Here is a 21487-nt window from a genome sequence, read left to right as displayed (position 1 = left end):
ATTAACCAAAACTATAGCTAGTACAGTGCAGCTTATTTCTGTTCGCTAAATTTGGCCACCATACGCACCAAGAAAACTCAGTTCATACTCAAGGCAACGAATACAGTATCTTGCTGGTACTGTATGATACAACTCATTGCATTAAAGCACTGATATATTTTATACTGTATGTATGTACAGTTGTGACAACACTAAACAGCAAATTTCAAACATATTTTTTCTCTCTCTCTCTATCACATAATGTACTGTACTGTACAGTAAAAGAAATCAGTTGGTTCAAAATGAACAAATCTTGCTGGTAGTGTATATCAGTAGATAGTTATGTACCATACAAATCACACCGTGTGTGAAAAAGCTGCCTAACAAAACTTGTATACATCAGCCATGTATATAATGCAGTCTGGCATATATATATGGACAGGAAGATGCCCCTTTTGGATAAAACAGACACTTATGTGAAAATTGTGACATTTACAAAATATGGCACAAATTATTTGAGTGCATTATTTTATTGTTTGCATATGAATGTATGAAAGGGAATGATTATTAGTCAGTTTAAAATGGAATATTTTACCAATATATAGAAAACAAGTCAAATTTAATGGACTTTACTTATATAGTCACAAGGAAGGACTATTAGTATACATTGTTGTCACGATCTTGACAGCCATATAGAGTACACTATGAGACACTTTGGGTAAGAGAAGGGGTAGGTTGACCGGAGGTGACCGGTCAACATGTAAGGTCAATGTCAAAGGTTATCAGGTCATTCGAGGCAAGGCCGTAGAACAGGTGTACAGATGCTGTGAGAAGACTGGTAAGTAAGGAGGATAGTAAATTTCATTGCATTATTTTCAGTCATCATGTATTTATTTACTGTAAGGGAAACAACTTGGTTTGAAATTTATGGAATATCACTACAGAAAGAAATATAATATTAACATAAAGTAATTGCGTACAGTCACACGGCCGGGAGGAAAAGTATATCGTCAATTAATGATAATTATTCAAAGAAGCTTTTCAAGATTAATGCAACAGATGAATATTCATTGCATTCATTGTGTATGAATGAATACATAACAAATAAACAGTTATTTTTTTTGTAACTGCTTTAATTCTCAGTATAATTAATGCTTCAACTTTCATTGACATTGTTGAACCTAGGTATAAAACAAAATGCAACATGTCTATGTTTATCCAAAATTCCTGAGGGCCATACCTATGAAAAGACATGGACAATGGAAAAAACATTTCCCTTTCTTTCTGCATGTTACCGTTGCACATTGTTCTTGTTGATTTGACACAGAATGACCCACACTTCTATCGCATACATTACAGCATGTACCTTTTGGGTATAAACTTGGTGCTGCATATACAGATGCATTACAAAGATATATACACTACCATATACTGAATGGTTTAAAGTCTATATTCTTTCTGACAAGGTTATAATTTACAAAAAAGCATCCTGATAAGAATTTTAGTATATATGGTCAGTGAAATGCCTTGACCTTTGCCTTTGTACTTTAATCCATGGCCCTGTCGGACAAATAGGATGCACACCACAAAGAAAAAAAAACAATAACTCGTAACCAAGGAGTAATTAACACTCTGAACAATTGCACAGTAGCAATGGCGAGTATTTAGCAAACACTTCAGTAAAGAACTGTAATAGTATATCAACAGTGCATAAACTGTATATAGAACAGACATATGGACAATTGGACATTATTAGGCTAAATGTTTACCTCTGTGTGTGTGTGTGTGTCAGGGAGGGGGGGTGGGCCTTCTTATGCAGACCGTCCTGTAAACAAGTAAAACAGGTCTGCATGAGAAGCATTATAGAAAACAGTTTAGGTACAGTAGTTTTTTGTGGTAAAAGTGTTTTGGAGGTAAAATGTTGTTCACTTTATTCAAGAAGTTTAGCATGTATGTACAGTACATACAGTATACTGTAATAAAGAGACCTTATTTTTCTTTTTCCAAATTTCAATGCAAGTTAATTTAAATAAATGTCTGCAAAGCTAGGTAGATCAGAGTGCACTTGTAAAGATGAGACATGTAAGAGCTGAGAAGTAGAGTATATATACATCCAGTCTAAAATTGATAATTAAGTTCTCCATAATCTGGTAAGGAAAATTGAGCTATGAATAATGAACTGCTATGAAACCTAAATGCAGTCCTACAAACTTTAATTGTCGAACTACGAACGATATACTTACTGTACCGGCTGTCTCCACACAATTAATGCACAGGTCTTACGATGTACCTACTGTAAGCTACAATAAAAACAACATTGTAAATTCAAACAACAAGAGGCCTAGGAAGGTCTTAGTAACTTACTATAGAAAATGCCTCGATGAACACAAGGTGTAACAAGGGAGAAGAACAATGTCGCACAACCGATACACATGTAACGGTAATAAGCATATACTGAAATGCTTAAAAAGGAAGTCAGGGCTAACTTTGGCAGGCTAACATGGTGTTTAATATTTTCTAAGATGGGCAGAACTACACCCTAGAAACTGACTGGCATTCATTTATGAGTGCCTATCTTACATTTCTCTCCAATCCTTTAAAGGCATTGAAGACTCGCCCCAAGCCGTGTGCGGCCATCTGAAAAAGTTAACTTTCTGTTGCTTGCAAGTGACGTTTTGTTCGTGTCGCAGACAGTAATGAAACATGATACCTTGTTATCTTTAGCTGGACCTGAGATGTCCATCGCTGTACATATCGTTTATACACTGTGCTGTGGGTATTGACCGTGCTGTATGTACTGACTGTAAACTAGTGTATAATTACCGACGGTAGCAAGCTGTGTGTGTATTTTCTGGGATCGATGGTGGTGTCTAACACTTCTGTTACACCTCATTCGAAACTAGGTCAGATTACCGACATTAGACGTTTCTTTTTGCGCGAGTCTTCACACCCTTTAATGCAGTTTTCCCATCTCTGTTTAACATGTACAATATAACTGGTGACATTGTAGTAAGAGACCTGCAAACCTGTCTGTTAACAAGATTTACAAATTCCCAAAATCGTTTAGATTCTAGGAAATAAAAGCGAAAGTTGGAAAAAATCCAACTTAAACATATAGCATTTCACTTTCACTAAGAACTCAGTGCATATTATCCATGTTTCTATGCAAGTGAAAACATACCTGCCAATTTCTGATTGTAATTATGGAAATTAAAATTTGAAGTGATTTTAGTACATGATCAGAAAGACTGTGATATTTGCATTAAAAAATTGGGGGACTATTCGTGAAAGCAGGATAGTTGGCACTTTGCAGGTCCGTAGCAATGCACCCCTTCCCCCCCCCCCAATCCCATCTATTATTATCCACACTGCCACTGCCCGATGCCTCTTACCATGTGGCATAAGACCTTCACATTATAACAGTTGTGTGAAACAACCTTATAGAAATATCATGTAAATTGGTGCAATTTCAGCAACGTTCTTCACCGAAGACCTACATTACTCATTCATGAGTTTCCTTGATGTGTATATGGCATTATACTAATGTACTACTATATATATGTACTGTACACACAGTCACGTTCACCTTCAACTACTTCCTAAGGCGATAAAGAAAGCAATTTTTGCCTGTTATTAACCTCAAATTGAAACAGAAATTAATCAAATTCATTAATTAATTGTTCAGCTTCCGGAAATTCATGTCAATGAATGACAGCATTCCAAAATTGCTTCCATAAATATATGATATACCAGGCAAAAAACATACTAGATTCCACAGGTAACTTTTCCTTTATTTTATACAGTGGCTGTTCTACTTCTTAGGAGTTTGTAAGTTCAAAAGTCATCCATACCATGAAATGCAGGAATGCTGTTCACTGTTGTACATTTATGTACTTTTTACAGGTAGCATTTTTTTTGGGGGGGGGCAGAGGGAGAGAGGGGGAGCACTTGAGTTATGTTCAATATGGGTTCAAGTTAGGTTCAAGGACAACAAACTAACAACTAGATATATAATATTGCTTGGAAAAAACGATCCATAAAAAAAACCAAAGAATTTTGTTGAAGTACTGTGCATTTGATCAGAGTGATTAATGCGCTAGCTAGCTGTTCAAACATATCGGTGGTCGATATCGTTGTACAATATTAGATAAAACATCTAATATTCATCAATGATTTTCTTGTTGGCATACTTTGTATTAAAGACGTATAATTTTAATAAAGTACTCGCATCCACATTGGTTCTCTTTGAATTTGTACTTGTACCCTCTAGGTACATTTGTACTCTAGTGTTTGCACTGGTACAGTCGTAAACAACAACAAAAACATACATGTACTCTTACTCAAACTCACGAGTAAATTGTACTCGTTATCATACCCCTATTGTACGTGGGACGCGGTACTGATCCGAAAACATACTCGGGAGATTCCACCCAAACTAGAATCCTGCTTTGTATGTCCAAGCAATAAGATAATAGTATAAATACATATTTGTAATTTGAATAATGCTGAATCATACAATGAGATCTATATATGTAACCATCTGACTACTCCCAACAAGCAAGTTATTAAATGTCTCATCAAAATACCGAGAATTTTGTGTCCCACAACTATACACGTTTACAACACAATTCCTTACTCTTCTTTCATTTGGCAAACCAAACCCTTGCTGGGTTTGTTGGCTAATTCCATTGTTCTCGAGTGTGACACAATGAAAAATTTAGCTCAAAATACAGCTTCAAATGACACAAATTTTGATACTACCAAAAGTCTGTAATCTATTCTGAATAATATCAAAACCTCAATTATAGGGGAAGCTGCACAAAATAAGTTGGTAATTCCTGATTCCTTCTAATATACAGTAGCACTCATAACTCTCCTTTTATTGAGTTTGATAATTGTTTGTTTAATTAGTGCATTGGGCATTATTTCAAACACTTGCCTGCACTGCAATTGCGATAGTGCAAGTGATTGGACTGACTGTTACAAATTTACAGCAGTACTACTGGACGTAGCATTCCAAATTCTCACCTCCGAATGGGTTTACCAAAACTGAGTGGGTCAAACGTCCAAGCATTGGCGGCAGTTAAACAGTTTATTACCTATATAAACACAATTACTACCAAAGAGATATCTATATATATAATCTGTCAGTTTGTCAAAACCAAAGTACAACAGCTCAGTATCGTTATCCTGACATTGGAAAGCAATTTAAGATAATCAAAACAGCAATATTTGATTACGTTTCATTTTCAGTTTTGATGATCGTACAGTAGTCAGCTTCTTTTTTCAATCGACGTGGTTCAACAATCAACAACTTGTGCATGAAGTGATAGAACGTCCTCCACTATGTCAATACAAACAGGCACTGCAAATTCTGTAATGTCATTACGAGTTTCATTTCCAGCAATGGATTGATGGGATTCGATTCGATTCGATTCGATTGATTTCGATTCGATTCACTCCGATTCAAAGCGATCTGATGTTTTGTTATGTCATGTCATGTAATGGAATTCTCTGCTTTCTTCAAGTACCTTTTAATAAGAAAGCTGTGCTACTTGGCCAAAGCACCACAGCTCTCCCTGTTTGCATTAATAGAGTCGGTTGTATACTTTTTACTGTATAATTGCAAAGTCAATGAATAGGAAATAGTTTAAACCAACTGGAATTGAACTTTGTCACAATAAGAAGTGACCCAATTGTAGTACAAATAATAAGGAGACTACTAGCAAATATTGAGATCTGCTGGGCCTGTGGTTACAGTATTAATATAATAGTATTACGTACATTTATTTTATTTTATTTCGTTTTGCATGTACATGCACACAATGTACTGTACCTATATCCTGTGATACACTGTACACATGTATGTATCATAGTTGTACAGTTGATGTAGGGAAATCTAGTACTCTCACTAATGACTATTTAAACCTATACAGTGTAGTAGGTGGATGTATATATTTTGCTTTCTTTCTTTTTTTTAAGTTTTATTCTTGGTATGAAATGAAAGTAACAAAAAGCTATAAAATTAATATTCAAAGACATCTATTGGAAAAGAAGGTTTGAATCAAGTCTATTGTGGTGACAGAGAATCAATTTCAGATGAGAAAAAAAAAACGAAAATGCGATCATCAAAAAGTGTAAGAATGTGATAGAAATGGTCGGATGAAAATCCAGCCGTGACATCATGTAGCTTCACTCCTGAATGGTAGATTCATAAGGAGGGGCTCGAAAGGGGGCGGGAGTCCCGGAGGTGGGTTATAGAGGGCGCAGTGCTAAAAAGTTTCCAGTCATGTACTGTAGCTTAGGTAGATAGGAAAGTGCAGATGTAGTTTGGAGACAGGTAAGAGAGGAGCGAAGAAAATTTTTGAGGTTTGAAACAAGTGTTTTAATTACTTTACTCATAATTATAGTCCTCAATATTGATCCAAATTTCTACCGTTTAGTAGAGAATCTTAGTCTGGTGTGGACAATTGCAATCCATATGCAAAGCAAAGTAGCTTAATTACTTGCACTCTACAGGTCTAGGTATTGAATAATTCCGGAAGAAACGCAAAAGGGCTGTTTCAACTAATTTGCTTAGTCACTGAAACAAAATAGTATTAAGGGGGTTCCCCTAGACATTCCTACTTGTTGACTACATTTTCATTAAATTCCCATTATATTTAAGAGTGAAACCTGTACATAACATTTTGTTTTTCTACATGACCAGACAAAGTAAATATCTGATAGCGCCAAGGAGCTGTTACATGTTTTCACATGGCAAATGCAAAACTGACAAACTTTACAAGCACAAACTAAGCAAAAATGTATCTAGTCAATAATATTTCCGTGTTCAAATTTTGTGTAGCAGTTGTGAAGGCTATGGATTCTGTCTCTAGTATTATATGCACTGCATGGTGTCTGTGTACCAGTACTGCACTACTGTAGGTCTTAGTACTTGTGTATATTCATGAGCAACTTGCCATGCATTTTGCAATGGTATAACTGATGAATTGACTGATGAATTATTCATATGTATGACATAGACTTTGTTGCATGCACAAACTTGCATCAGGAATTACAAGAAGTGTTTTTTTCTACAGTCTTAGTATTGTGTACATTCATGAGCAACTTGCCATGCATTTTGCGATGGGATATAACTGATGAATTATTCATATGTAATTATGTATGACATAGACTTTGTATGCATGCACATACTACAAGAAAATGCAAGAAGTGGTTATTTCTAGGTGAATGCTTCCAAATGGTTAACATAATTGGGGAAGGAGGGGAGGGGGGGGGGGGGTAACTGGCTACATCCTAGTGTCTACAGGCTTTATAGTAAAATTATATCATTCTATGCATGAGCAGAGACTCATGAATGAATTAGTGAAACATGAGCTGACACCCAATGCATGTAAACCTATCAATTCAAAGTTGCACCAGTGATCATTTACAACCACCGATGTGAAACACTGTACCTTTCGAATTCACTCCAATATAAACATGCATACATGTTCCCCTAAGTACTGTAGGATCATCCATCCTTATCCTTTCATGAAGTACATTACTATACTGGTGAAAATGATAATTAAAATTTTGGTTTGTCAACTTTTAAAGTACATATCCTGTACATAACACTGTCATAATGCTCAAAAGAGTATATCAATGTATAGATAGTACTTTGTACAAAAGAAACTGGAAATTACATATACAGTAAAACGTTTGTTCAAGTACCGTACATATATATTTTGTTTGTTACTGTATTGTGGTATGTGCCGCACTGCTGCATTGTACTGCTCTGTGAAAAGAGAAAATTTGCGTACATGTCTGCATGTAAACAATTGGTGTGAAATCTGCTAACTAGGCAAATTCTGCCTTTCTTTTGTTTAACACATAATTTCTATACAAACTTTAGGGATTGCGAGCAGGCAGAAATTTTGAAGCTGGGGTCCTCTTTTTTTATGCCACGATTGATTTTTCTCACGTTCTGTACACTTTTCTGTCTGAATTTGCTCTGGTACATAGAGCGCTTCAAAGGAACTGATTCAAAGGTTATGTTTAAAGACAGAGGTCTGTAGATCTGTGTTGCCACGTCCCAACATTTACCAGACCATGGCACGGGTGCATTTAGAAACATAAAGCTCACACTACACTCTTATTTTCACTCAAAGTGAAACAAGAGACTTAGTTTTGCATTTATATACTATATATGGCAATTCACTTGACTTTTTAGCACTGAAAAGTAAAGTATACATGTGCAATTAGTTGTAAAATTAATCAAGCTTCATTTCAAACAACTTCTATAGTCAGACATGGTATGTATGTAAATCAGGATATAGGCCGAAACTATGTAAACTGTTATGAAACCAAAGGTGGAAGTCACAGTGGGAATGTTGACAGTTGCATGCTCTCTGAATTGGTGATCTGTCATGTGCAAGGCTCTATTAAACAGAAATTGTGACAATAATGCCTACAACCCACACACATGGTACACGTGCATACCATACATTGTCATTAAATAGCATAATTTGCCACTGATACATTAAACACACATAAAGAGCTAAGTACAGTATGCTGTAAATGGTAGCATGCCCTAATTATTTCAATTTTTTCTTAACTGCGGGCTATTAATATTAGCAAACTGTCAAAACACAAATTTTCCAGAAAATTTGAATCTAATATAATTTGACATTATTTTGGAAGACTTACATGTCATTTCATTTGTACACTGTTCAGAATTCTACAAAGAAACAGGACTTTTCACTTCGACAACCAAAAGTTTCAGAAGGTCACACATGTATACTGTACTGTAGGCTTTGGCTTTTATCATACCGAATCAAGTTAACAGTACATATATATTCACAGAAGTAATCACCTAGAGGGTACAATACTGTACCTCACCAGAAGGCTAAAACCATCTTGGAAAAAAAAGACTTTGCACGAATAATTTTGGTCAACCTTACATATTTTGCAAACTACAGCACTGTTCTGTTTCTCATGTTTATCCAGTCGTTGTTACAAACCAACTACAATATTTGTTATCACTTAAAATAAGTTATAAAATGGTTTGTTAAAAATGACAGAAAAAAACGTACAGTAGCTGAACAATACATACGTACTAATTTAACAAACTTTCAGCAAATGTAGCCAGAACTTTATTTCACATATTGGATTAAAAATTATCGTACAGTATTGTGTTAGGTTATACTGTACCCATACCCAGTATGTCCCATAATAACACTGTTCATATGCAGTATAAAAGCATAATTGGTACCACTTTCTTCTCTCAAAGTCGCAAAGTTCCCAACCAGCCGTCAATTATTTGGCAATCTCATAACTGTAGTGCAAATATATTACTTCAATTAGTACCAAAACACAACATGTAACTTAGAGCATACATTGAGTATGCAGAATAGTTAAGCCGTTGAAGTGTAGTTGAACTGAGATAGGCCTACCACACGTAGGTTAGTATACAAGAACTGGAAACTCCACTGGAATTGTGTGCCACTTGAGGGATGCTGTAACTGTAAGGCCCAAAACTATTTACAGTTCTTAAGATAGCTCTGTACTGTCTGGATGAAGTACATAGTAAGTATGTAGCATTAGATATTAACAATTAAGTTACATCCCATAATGGGGGCTAAAGTAGTTTAGTACCAAATCACTTAATGATTTACCAGTGGCAGTATAGTAGTCTAACTTTAGGTCTTACAGGAACATGTGGAGGTGAGTGTTGTGCCCCTCCTACCAGTCCTAGCAAGTTTTTGGTGTCCCACTTTCAATGTTGATGCCCCTTCTTAAATGTCTGGTGCCCCTCCATGTCAGAATTCCTGGCTATAGGCCTGATGGCTGGGACATGGTTCCTTACAACTAGGTCTAACTAAGTAAGAAAATAGCATGTACATCATAAATTCAGGAGATGTTTACCTAGATAAAAGTATCAACAACTAATTGTAAGCTAGCTTAGGCATTTTATATTCTATGGTAAATAAGACTTTTCAATTTTAAATATGCTTGAATAGCACCACCACAAAACTCTCCTTAATCTTGTCCTAACTGTTTGGGCCTAGGTCTTTAAGATTTACAATGACGAATTAACAGTAGGGCTAGGACTAGGTCAGGCCTGGGCCTGACTTGAAATCGGGAGCTGGAATAACCAGCACATAAACATTCCTAGCCTAGCATAAAATTCTGGTTATATAGTCCTCCCAACCATCACAACACTGGTACAGTTTAAATAGGACTTAAATGTACATACCATATAAAATCCTTGCAGTGAGCACAAAACGTGAACTGCTTGAAGAATCTTGGAATAAATTGGTGGTCCTTTACTTCAAACACATTTTTCTGGCGAAGCGCCCCTTGACGAGCGAAACCCTTGGGTTGCTTCTCTTCGGCCCCATCGTCGTTGTTGTTTCCTTCTTGGTCCGACATGGTACAGCGGCAAACAGAAACACTACGACAATCCGCCTTCCTAAAGTGGAAAAAACTGCTAGCTTAGGCCGAAAAATGGTAATACGGGGGATAATCCACGAAGCTGATTACATCTACGAAGTGTACACAGACGTTGTGAAGCAGTGATCTATTTACAAATTACAACAGGCTTGTCATCAACAGAGCGTAAAGCCGTAACGTACACTGCCCAGTGCGATATAAACTGGACTAGTCAGACTGTTGTAAGACTATTACTACTACAGCACCCGATTCTACTTGTCGTCACGATAACTAACGTGGTTCTTGCTAATGGTGATCCACGATAGTTATCGTGCTGTGTTATAACTTCATCACACATGTTATGAACTTTACGATAACTATCGTGGACCCTTACAAGCCATTCAAGGAGACTTTTGATAGTCGGATATTACAGAAAGCGACTGGGATGCTAACTCTAATAACGACCTGAAGTATTTCCATCGCAACACAAAGCTATTCGCTGTACATTGATGCTTAGGCATAAAGTTAACAACCAACATCAAACAAGTTACATGAATTAGATATTCAGTCCAACCAGTAGGCCTACTCCATCAACGCTTTCGATCTGCGTCATTTTTCTATAGTAAGTGCAATCGTGTCGTGAAATTGATAGGCGTATGTTACTTGTTAGAGATAACTGATACTACTACTGCTAGTACTAGCCTAACGTAAGGCCTTATAGAGGCCTAACTACTCGTAGACTAACTACTCTTAGTCTTTCTCGCACGAAAGACCTAACGGAGATTAGGACAGTTGTCGAAGTATTACTATGGTTATTGTTCAGTAAGTTAGTGTTACTTGTTAGGCTATATGCCTTTTTATAGTAGGGTTATTTTCACAGGCCATACTGCAAAAAAAATAAAAATGGTTAGGTGCCTTTGTAGGTGCTGTGTTTGGACATAGGCTAGCATAGGCCTAGGCCTAACTGCATTGGCCATAGGCCTAACATGACGGTGCCTGTACATTGCCGGCGCATATTTGTTGGGCATAAGTGTCTGACTGTCTGAAGACATTTGTGGAAAATACCAGTGAGAATGTACCCAAAATTTGATCTGGGGAAACATGACAGGGCCTTATCATGTAGGTCAAGGGTGTATAGGTTAAGCAGGCTGCTCTGACGACATTGCTAATCATTACAGTTTCATTCATTCATTTACAAAAAATAGAACTGAAGCTTAATCAAGACTTTAGCATCATTCCTTTGACCTTAATTTATGTCATATAATACAGTCTAAGCAAATTCTGTTCTGTTCATTACACATAAAGCATGTCATGTGGTCCAGGTTGGACATTCTTTTGGTCAAGACTTTGTCATGAGGTTGAATCCAAAGCTTGATTTTGGAGTGTGGGTTCAAATCCCACCAAAGTCCCCAGATGAATGACCTTTCTTGTGTAACATGTAGCATTTTGGTAATTGAACATGCTTTTGGAATAATTGGTCAAGATTTTACAGAAATTAGTGAATTACAGTATATACCCAAAACTACACAGAATTAATTTGATGCAGTTGTGATACTGGTCAATATTTGGACAACCAATGTAACAGTGATGAAATAAAAAGACCCTCTATGAAATATGCACAACTGCATTTTCACCCACCTTTACCAAAGTGTACCATAAATCTACTGTGGTAAGTGTAGTTTTGCATATTTCCCAATTGGCCTGCCTTACTAAGTTCCCTATTGGTCTATAATAAAGCTCTGCGCATAGAGACAGAGCTCCTCTTAAAGAATTCTTATAAACAGGATGTGGTAAGTAAGTTTGCCTAGCAAGATCTTCTTCAGAGGCTATATGACAAGTACTTTAACAGCAGGGACAAATACACACACAGAAATACAGACAGGTTAATGAGCATGGTGACCACAAATAGATATGTAAGAGGATTACTACACAAGGGATGGAGAGAAGAATGAACGAAACCAACCCAGGAAAAGGAGAGGTGAAAGATAAACAGTAGAGGGACAAAGAGAGGATTAAGGGAAGAGGGTAGGGAATAAAATGGAGAGTAGGGAATAAACAGGATGTGAGTCATCATGACAGGTTCCTCCTGCTACAAAGCTGTACCCCTTAGAGTATGGTGTCTTTGAGCCAGGTAAAGTAATCCAGAGTTAATGTTTGTCTTTGATTGGCTACTTCTCAGACACTGCATACATCTGTCCTTTTCTCAATGTTTCTATGAAGATCAGTATTAGTGAGTTGGTTGGGGAACATCTGCTCCAATTTCCCTTTGTTCCATCACTTCATCATTTGTGCTACTTTGGAGAAGTCATCAATCTCATGAGAAGAGTTCAAGAAGTTTAGTGTAAAGTATTATTTAAATTTGGTCAATTAATTAAATTGGCATTATTTATTTTATAGTCTTATTTACCCCTACTGCAAAATGAGGGTTGGCATTTGCTATACTTCATTGTACTGTGTATTGTGTAGGATAATGCTGTGGTACAGTGCCTTAAAGTGATATATTTGCTAATAAAGAATGTTGAGGCCAATTACTCATCAGAGTGCTTCCATTCATTCAATTGTTCTTTAATTTTTAACATGATTATTGTAAAATAGTTTAGTTTCTGGGGTTTATGATATATATTGGAGGCCTATAGTTGACTTAACCATGATAAGTTGATGGCTGACTCATGACGTGGCTTTATCAGTACTGCAGCTTTATAGTTCAATAGAAAGGTTAAAAAGTCAGTAATTGCCATTTATGTGTACATATGTGCCTATGCATTCAAAGTGTGTTGTTAAGTGTGTGGGAGATCTAAAAGTTTTAAAAGGGAGTGAATACATTTAAGGTAAGGTTAACAGTATTGTAGACCTTAGAGTACTTTACTATGTTCATTATTTCTGTATATAGTTCTATGTTTAATAGATATATAGACTGGTATTTGTTTCTGTGCAGGTTAAAGGGAAAGCTAGCTACTGTACAATGTGGCTTTTCTTGTTGTTTATTACAATAGTGTCACCATATATGGCATAAATACAAGAATTCCACTTTATGGCCTCAACTGACCTTAAATGCCCTATGACAACAGCCTTAAACAAAAGCAGCATCTACCAAACTACCCAAATGTTTTTGTTGTATGCAAATTGATATGCCATACTAGCTGCATATGTATTTACTGCATAGGACATGCATGATTAAGTCAATTTTACTTTTGAAAGTGGGTTCTGCTCTCTAAACTTAAATTTATGCTAAATATTAGTAAGGAAGTTTAAGTCATTCTAAGATCTTATAAATATCGCATTTTGAGTAGTTGTGTAAGATGGTAACAAATACAGGTTTCGTGAGTATTCATCAATGTTCCAAAAGAAGTCTATTTTAAACATGTATGTGTGGTGGGGAAAAATACAGGTGATAGCTGGTTGCACGCACCTCGTCACTCTTTCTCCAATTCCAAAATCAAGCTCCCCCCCCTCCTCCCTTCCCTTAACTCGGGAAACTGCATATTGATCTAAATTATTCATGTTTTTTCATCTTCCTTCAAAAGTTTTCCTGAAAATATGCCTCCAAAGAAGAAAATCAAGCGCAAAAGACTTGTTTTTACTAGAAAACACATCAACAAAGACCTGTCTGTTACAAGGATTCCAGTCAAGTTTTTCCCGGTCAATATACCACATGTTTCGACTGAAAATGTATGTGACAGAACAGCACCATCGACCAGTCGAACTCCATCTATGGATCATGTGGCTGCTGAGGTGAGGATAGAGAAAAGTCCATCAGCTGCAGAGACTGAACCAACCAAGAAAGAGGAAGAAGTCAGAGCATGGCAAAATATTAGAAGAAATGTACAAACTGCCTACATTGAATCCTCTGTACCCTCTTGTACCTGTTGCCAGGTTTGTTCTCAACCCTCCCCTGAAGTATTGGTCATCTGCTTTGACTGCGACACTCGACCAGTGATGTGCCCTGGATGTGCAGTGGAAAAGCATGCACTGAATACAAAGTTTCACAACTTAGTGCAGTACAAGGTATACTACTATATTTGCCTTACTTCAGAATCTGTACCATATGTATATAGGTTATATGGGGCTGTGGGTAAGGGGTTCAGGAACTATGATAGGATTGGTGGGCCATTAGATGTATACGATGTACTGATGCATGTCAGTGTTGATGTTTATTCCCTGTCAAAGCAAAGGAAGCATATGTGATGGTAATGCTATATGTGTTTGTCTATGTTATGCATTGGATTGTAGACATGATAAACCAAGAAGTACTTTGTTTATGAACTCCAAATGTAAATTAAAGGCCAGCAGAGGTCTGTAAAGTAAAGGTGAATAGTCAGTCAACAGAGGTCAAGATCTGAAAACATTCAAGTTTGGACTTACTACTTTGAATTGTGGACTGAAATTTACTGAACATGACAATCTTCTTTTAGGAGGGGGTTGATTCTTAACAAGAAGTTCAAAAATTAGTGTATGACTCACAAAAATGATCACGAACCGCTGTGCATATAATTTTATTTATTTATTATTCATTTATTATTTTATTATTTTGATTATATTTGTTAAGGATGGTGTTCGTTCCACTTTCAACTTTAAGAAAGAGCTGAAGGCTACCCACCATGAAGACTGCGGTAACGTTTTCATGAGGTCAATGGACGTATTTGACCATAGAGGTACTGTAAAAACACCAATAGTTTGTTTTTCATTTGATTAGTTGCAAATTAATGTTTTGCAGGTGTGAACTTCTGAGCATGATGAGTTTTCATATTTGATATGCTTGATGACACCCTAGAACAGGTACCACATCCCACTTAATGTAAATGGTAGATAGTTACATGCATTACTTGTTATGCAAATAACAAAAAAATTTACCAGAGTTTTAGTAAATGGGGTAATTTGAATGTCAGTTTGTGGTGTCTTTTGATGTCACATGAAATTTTCTGCAATGTAGTGTTGATGTTACCAACAAACGATAAATGTACCTTTCAGTCAGTATAAAAATGGTTCCTCAGAAGAGCTAAATTCCGGTTGGTTTTATCGTGTAACGTACACAAGTGGAAAAGTAGAAAAGAAATGAGGGAGAAGGCAGGTTAAACACAAATAAACCAGCTTGGTAGAATGCATGTGTACAATTAAATTTCATGGTTTCTCTTGAAGATTAACGTTTGTTTGCTCACCATTCTACATCCAAATACATTTCTTTATGTTTCTTGCTCTATAAGGGAGAGGTCACACATGTGATTTTATATTCTGTTCATGTGTACCGGAAGTTGAGAGTCTTGTACGATGTGGCTATTGGCCCTCCAGTGCAAAAGGACCAAGATGTGCTATTCGTATTGAACTGCTGGAATGGATGAGAGTCCTGTTACTAGAAACTCAATCCTCACTGCGAGCTATATGCCATTCCTTACAGTGGAAAAATTACATGTCAGATTCCGAGGTAGGTCGATGAGCTTTTTTGTGGAGCATAAATGTATTTCTATCATTGGCATAATACATGAAATGGATATGAAATAGAACTGGTTTGTTACATACAGTATGTCATGATTCAAAATGCCTGATCATTCATGTTAGGTATCATCACATTCTCTAGTGTCTTTAAAGGAGTCAACCATTCTTCTAATATATTTCAGATTGTGAGCATAAATTATGTATAAAGTGATCCTGAAATATCTTATTTTGCTGATGCAGTAGTTGCTATTTAAGTTGTACAGATAACCATACAGATAGCATCGGTAAGTGGTTTTAACATTTTTGGTTTTTAACATATTGTATCAACATTTAAAACATGATGAATATATGTCAGCTCTTCACACCAGGCATTATTTGTAAAGTCAATCAGTTGTTTGCTTTTGTGAATTAAAAAATGTATTCTTTTTCTAATGGGTCAACTGTTGTGCTTAGCTTTATTTATCCTTAAAATTTATTACAATTCTGACAGGCGTTCTGTATTTTGTGACTGAAATTTCATATACTTGCTGACCTTATATCTGTAGAGTGAGTTATGACCTTACATGGTAATGTATTGTTTGTTCTTTCAGACTGCATACTTGTATCGCACATTAACACACGAGACATTTGAAGAGTTTCGCTTCTTTCATTATAAAACTGAAAGGCTCCCTGAGGAAGAAGAAGGCTTGTATGATGATGGCTCAGCTTGTCCAGCTTGCCCAAAGGTAATTTTCACTGTGTGTTCATAACTAATTAATTGTTATTGGCAATAATGTTCATTTGGCTGCAGCAGTGATTTGAATATTGGCATGTGGCTGGTAACACTGCGGCATGAGTTATTTAAATGCCAAAGACAACTAGAATCATAACTTTGTCATAACCACAACTTTAAGTGTGTAAAGTAACAGACCAAAATGCACTGGGAAATGTTTGACAGATAGCTGGGTGCCCTAGATGTCACGCACTCTGGTAACCAAAACAAGCTGTGACTTACTTCTTTTTGTAGGCTAGTGTGTGAATGACCCTTGCAATGCATCCTCAATAACCAGAAGCAAATGATAAGAAAGGAAATGAAACAAACCATTGGGTAATGTTTGTTTTTCAAAGACATTTAATATTGAAAAGTAACCCATCACAATGTACATTGACCATACATGCAGTAATTTGTGTTGAAAATGCACTCTACAGTTCACATTTAAAATGAAAGTAACATAAGCATTCCATCCTCATAGTACAACAAAGAGAAGACAGAACATGATTAATTGAAAGAACTGCCTTTTTTCATTCTGCAGAAAAATGATAGCATATTTGTGTCACTTGATGCTAACTTTGGTCTGGTGAGGAAAAAAAAATCAGGAACAAGCTTAGAGCCACCCAAGCATGCTTCTAAATTTTTCATCAACCAGGAAGAAGTGGATGACTATGTCGACCAGTACAGTACACAGACATCTAGTAAGGAAGAACATCAAGTAAGTTCAACATATTACAGGCACATTGTACCAGCAACACTCATTTCAGACTTGCACAGTACATGGCTTCTTAACAAATACTGCAGACTGTTTGTGTGGTTTCTCCGCACATTTTTAAAGAACAATTGCTATTTATCATCATTAATGTTGCTATCAATAATCTAATCTAAATTCCTAGATGTGATACTTAATAAAGCATCGGGAGAATTTTGACTGCTTAAAGTATCATATTAAAACAAGATAAAGAACAGTTCATATTTGCTTCGATATTGCAATATGAGACGCTTGTTCACGCAACTATTGGCATCATTTCAGGCTAATTAACATGTTTGTAAATTTAACAGGAGTGCAACAGTTTTCAAGCCACATCCGTTATCAGAACGAAGAATAAGACCGCAAACTTAGATGCCACTGGTGTATTTGGCTCAGCTTGTCGCCATGGTGTGCCCCGTCTTTTTCTGAGCATGCGCCACGGTGAAAGGTATGTCACATGGAATGAATCACATTTGACCCAAACAACATGCGTTAAGCATAAGCTCTTGCTTTGTTTGAAAGGCAGACAGGATATAATTTTCTGATTGATCTACATTGTTCAATCACCTCAACTTACACATCTCGTCTCTGAAATTCTCTCTAACTATAGATAAAAGATGCCAACTCACTTTAGCAACATCATAGCATCACTTTTCAATATATATTAATATTATTATTCATTGATTTCAGGTATGCATACCCTGCTCTTTTACTGAAGAAATTACTGACGCGTAGTACCTTGCATCATCATGTCATTTATGATATAGCATGCAAGTTTGACACACATATTAAGGTAAATAGTTTTGTTACTTATATTTCAAAGTTGAAATATGAAATTTCTTCATGTCATCAGAAAGGATTGAGATGTATTAGAGAAGCAGTTGATCATTTTGACTTATAGAAATGAACAATAACTGCAGAAATATATTCAGTTAACAACTGCTATCAGATAACTAAAATTTCTTTGCATCAATAGTATGTTGTCATATATTTTATAACAAAAAATTACAAAAAGAAGCTAAGAAAACCAAACAAGATCATAGCAATGAAATTATTATTAAAGTCATTGCATAATTCACGGTCAACAAAACATATTCATGATAACATTTTCACTTCTATTATCTTACAGAAAAACTTGCCACAACTTACAGGATATGACCTTGCACTTCCTGTTTTTCATGCATATGGGCATAAGGTGCAATGCCAGGTATAGAAACACATATTTTGCTGTCCTTTAGCTTTCACTAGAATTCTAACCTACTGTATTCATGCAAGGGGTTTGTGTGTGTATACAGAGAGTGTGTTCGTTTGTCATGACTGACACATTTTTTGATTGTTCCAAAATTCAGTGAAAGACTGTTGAAACTAAATTAAATGTGATTTCAATGTATTTGACAGTCTAAATGATTTAGACACAACAAATAGTCGAAAATGGTCAAAGTTGCTCATCAAACTATTTCTTGTTTTGCCCATTTTGGCATACTTAGCATTTAGGGCACACTTATAGCCCCTGTAAAGGTAAACATCTGTCCTTTTCAGGTTGCATACAGCACAAGGTGGAGGAAAGATTATGGGCTGACAGATGGAGAAGGCATGGAAAAGTTGTGGTCTTATTTAAGAAAGTTTGCCCACATAACCAAAGAGATGACCCCTTCGCATCGCATCGACCTTCTCTCTGATGCACTTCGCCACTTTGCCATGGGAAAGGTTTGCAACCAAGGTAAGCTTCATCCTATCCCATGAGTTTTCAAAACTGTAGCCAATTAAACCATCCCCAATGAAATACAGGTTAAAGTTCTTCAAATGTTCAATACAATCAAACAAATATTGATGCCATCGGAATTAGTGTGGTGAAGGCCTGAGATGGCACTTCCCAAAAGTTACTATCATGGCACTATGAGTTTGCATTTAGCTTCCCAAGAATAAGTCTGCTCTCAAAATGCCTTTAAGATCAGTCATCAATGGCACTCTTTAGGCCTTCTTACTTGCATCAGCACATTGTTATTTGTGATGTTATATTTTAGTTATTGGAAATGTTGAGTAGAAAAAAGAATAGGCAGTAAAATCACTTTGTGTGGGTAATGTTATTTCCATGTACCTGCCAAAAAGGGACCTACTCGGCCAAATGAGCTGCATGGGTGTGCCATGTATTGGTCTGTGTGTTCCTTGTTGTATTGAAAAGAGACAATGGCGGTTTGTATGCAAACAGTTTAAATGATGTTATTTATTCAGCTTATCGTTTAATCAGGTGAACAGAGTAATGACCAGACGAGAAGTGTTGTTATTTTATTTAGTGATTGCTACATGTTTTGTGGAGTTCACATATATCAGAGGGTTGAACAATTATCAGTGCAGTTCTTATAATGCATTAAGCAGGTGGAAGAACAGAAGAAAGCAGCAATGATAACCTTGTTTGTTTTGGCACAACTCTGACACAACAGGTATTTCCAAATGTACCTTCAATCAAATTTGTCTGCTTCAAGAACCCTTATGTTTCACTCTATGTTTGTTTTCTTAAACTCATTCTTGAGTGTTTGTAACTTGTCTAATGGCCATAGGTATGCACTATGGGATTAAATGTGAATGTTTGCTTTCAATAGCATCTGCCTTCACTGTCAGATGAGTTTATTTAGGCATTATATGTCTCGACCAAAGTATAATCAGGAAGATGTGGCTAAACATTTGACTTTTGTTTCCAATTGTTTACTAGCGTTTTATTTATTTATTCTTTGTTTTTATTTTTTTAGCTGCCTCACTATGTTTGTGCCTCCAAAAATGCCGGGATGTCGCACAGAAATCAAACTCTGAAATTCAGGAGATTTGCAGAGAATGTGAGTGTTTTATTTTTTAATGTACTAGACTATGTAAGTCAGCATTAAAGGAGAACATTCATAAGGGCTATATTCTCATTTTGATAATCATAAATGCTATTTTCTGTTGTTTTTTTTTGCAATTTAGATGGACAAGCTATTGCACAGCGGGTAGGGAAGCAGATTAAAAAATCTTCTGCATCCATAAAGGGTCTCATCCAAACCTACAATGGAATTTTCAGACTTGACCAACCAATTACATTGCACAAGTGGCTGACTTGTCCAATAATTTGTATCATTATTTGGATGATGCACATTCAACGGTAATTATTATTGTATATGTTTGACAGTTGACTGACTGATCAGTTGTTTTTCTGAGTCATTGTACCTTTAAATGTACATATATCTATTTGCTCTGGTTGTTACAGGGTAGACAGTCAACAACAATTTTGTTTGGTTCCTAACAACAGCAGACAAAGTAGGACTGACATCACTGACCATTACTGTTTTAAACTAGATGGAAACATGTGTCATACATAGATCATCCACATATAGAGCAAACAGGGATCATAGATTGTAATCCTGCTGGTGACTGCAAGCCTCTTTGCAGTTTAAAAGATGAAACTTTATACATGTATATTTAGTCATTTATTTGTAGAAAATATGTGCACAATAACAATGACTGCATCACTGGAACAGTCACACCATGTAGCCCATTCATTTGGTTACTGTATTTAGAATGTGTACAATGAATGCATTGTTAATACATACATATTGTTATTTAATTGTTCAATAAGGGAACATACTTATTTGTTAATTTACAGGACAAACAAAAAATTCCAATGGGTGTGAAGAGGAAAGCAGTGTGTGCCCTCAATATGCTATACAGAGCGAATGAAGAGGAAAATATCATCACAAAGGAGATGAAGAACACCATTGAGTTTTATGAAGTTCAGGCCTCAATACTTCATAACCTTATTTCAAATTTAGAGCTGCATCAACCCCGGTCACTGAAGGAAGAAGGCCTATTAGTTCATTACAGAGGAAAGAAGTCTTCTATTGATTCTTTATCTCCTATATTAAAAAGTCAATTTGCTATAGCTCGTAGAGGAAATATTGATATTCCGGTAAATCAGTTAACCTTGAGTGAAGATGATGGATTTTGCATTTATTTAATTTTAATTTCCTGGTCAGTAACTTCCACTTGTGATCATTTATTTTCCATTCGTCGAAGAAGGAGATGAAAATGCATAATAAACATGACTTCTGTCATATTTTAAGCAGTGCCTCTGGAAGTAATAACTTGTATTTGTAACAAACCTCTCATAAAATTTAAGGACAAGTTCTACA

The 21487-nt window shown here is 36.1% G+C and overlaps 2 protein-coding genes across 7 annotated transcripts in view; one reads left to right on the top strand and one right to left on the bottom strand.

The window, feature by feature from the left end:
* Positions 1-10616, bottom strand: part of LOC139960659 (protein kinase C-like) — a 153685-nt gene extending 143069 nt beyond the window's left edge. For 2 of the 4 annotated variants that reach the window (XM_071959207.1, XM_071959204.1), the window contains exon 1: positions 10220-10612. In XM_071959207.1, coding sequence (XP_071815308.1) covers positions 10220-10395 — 176 coding nt within the window. In that variant the 5' untranslated portion in view covers positions 10396-10612. Of the gene's footprint in view, positions 1-10219 lie in introns of all 4 variants that reach the window. The other 2 variants (XM_071959205.1, XM_071959206.1) reach the window with 2 other exon arrangements.
* A 187-nt stretch (positions 10617-10803) lies between these two features.
* On the top strand, positions 10804-21121 carry LOC139960661 (uncharacterized). 3 transcript variants are annotated; one of them, XM_071959209.1, is made up of 14 exons: positions 10804-11017; positions 12616-12741; positions 13920-14400; positions 14942-15047; positions 15597-15814; positions 16416-16550; positions 17118-17294; positions 17639-17775; positions 18018-18120; positions 18457-18534; positions 18867-19047; positions 20075-20158; positions 20286-20460; positions 20962-21121. In XM_071959209.1, exons 3-14 carry the CDS (start codon positions 13933-13935, stop codon positions 20987-20989), a joined length of 1890 nt encoding a protein of 629 aa, XP_071815310.1. In that variant the 5' UTR covers positions 10804-11017; positions 12616-12741; positions 13920-13932; the 3' UTR covers positions 20990-21121. The 3 variants fall into 3 exon arrangements, with proteins under 3 accessions (XP_071815310.1, XP_071815309.1, XP_071815311.1); XM_071959208.1 differs by lacking the exon at positions 12616-12741; XM_071959210.1 differs by lacking the exons at positions 10804-11017; positions 12616-12741 and adding an exon at positions 12046-12526.
* Positions 21122-21487: the final 366 nt, after the last annotated feature.

The sequence above is a fragment of the Apostichopus japonicus genome, chromosome 19, assembly GCF_037975245.1.
Source record: "Apostichopus japonicus isolate 1M-3 chromosome 19, ASM3797524v1, whole genome shotgun sequence".
In the NCBI taxonomy this organism is placed as follows: Eukaryota; Metazoa; Echinodermata; class Holothuroidea; order Aspidochirotida; family Stichopodidae; genus Apostichopus; species Apostichopus japonicus.
Note: the sequence above shows the minus strand (reverse complement) of the source record. Positions and strands in the feature narration are given on the sequence as shown.

What these genes read in the sequence shown, in the direction of transcription:
- LOC139960661 (XM_071959208.1), top strand. Translation starts at nt 13,933, where the DNA reads ATGCCTCCAAAGAAGAAAATCAAGCGCAAAAGACTTGTTTTTACTAGA. An exon ending in CTTGTCCAGCTTGCCCAAAG is followed by an intron (nt 16,551 to 17,117) that starts GTAATTTTCACT and finishes TTCATTCTGCAG; the next exon opens with AAAAATGATAGCATATTTGT. An exon ending in TGGATGATGCACATTCAACG is followed by an intron (nt 20,461 to 20,961) that starts GTAATTATTATT and finishes GTTAATTTACAG; the next exon opens with GACAAACAAAAAATTCCAAT.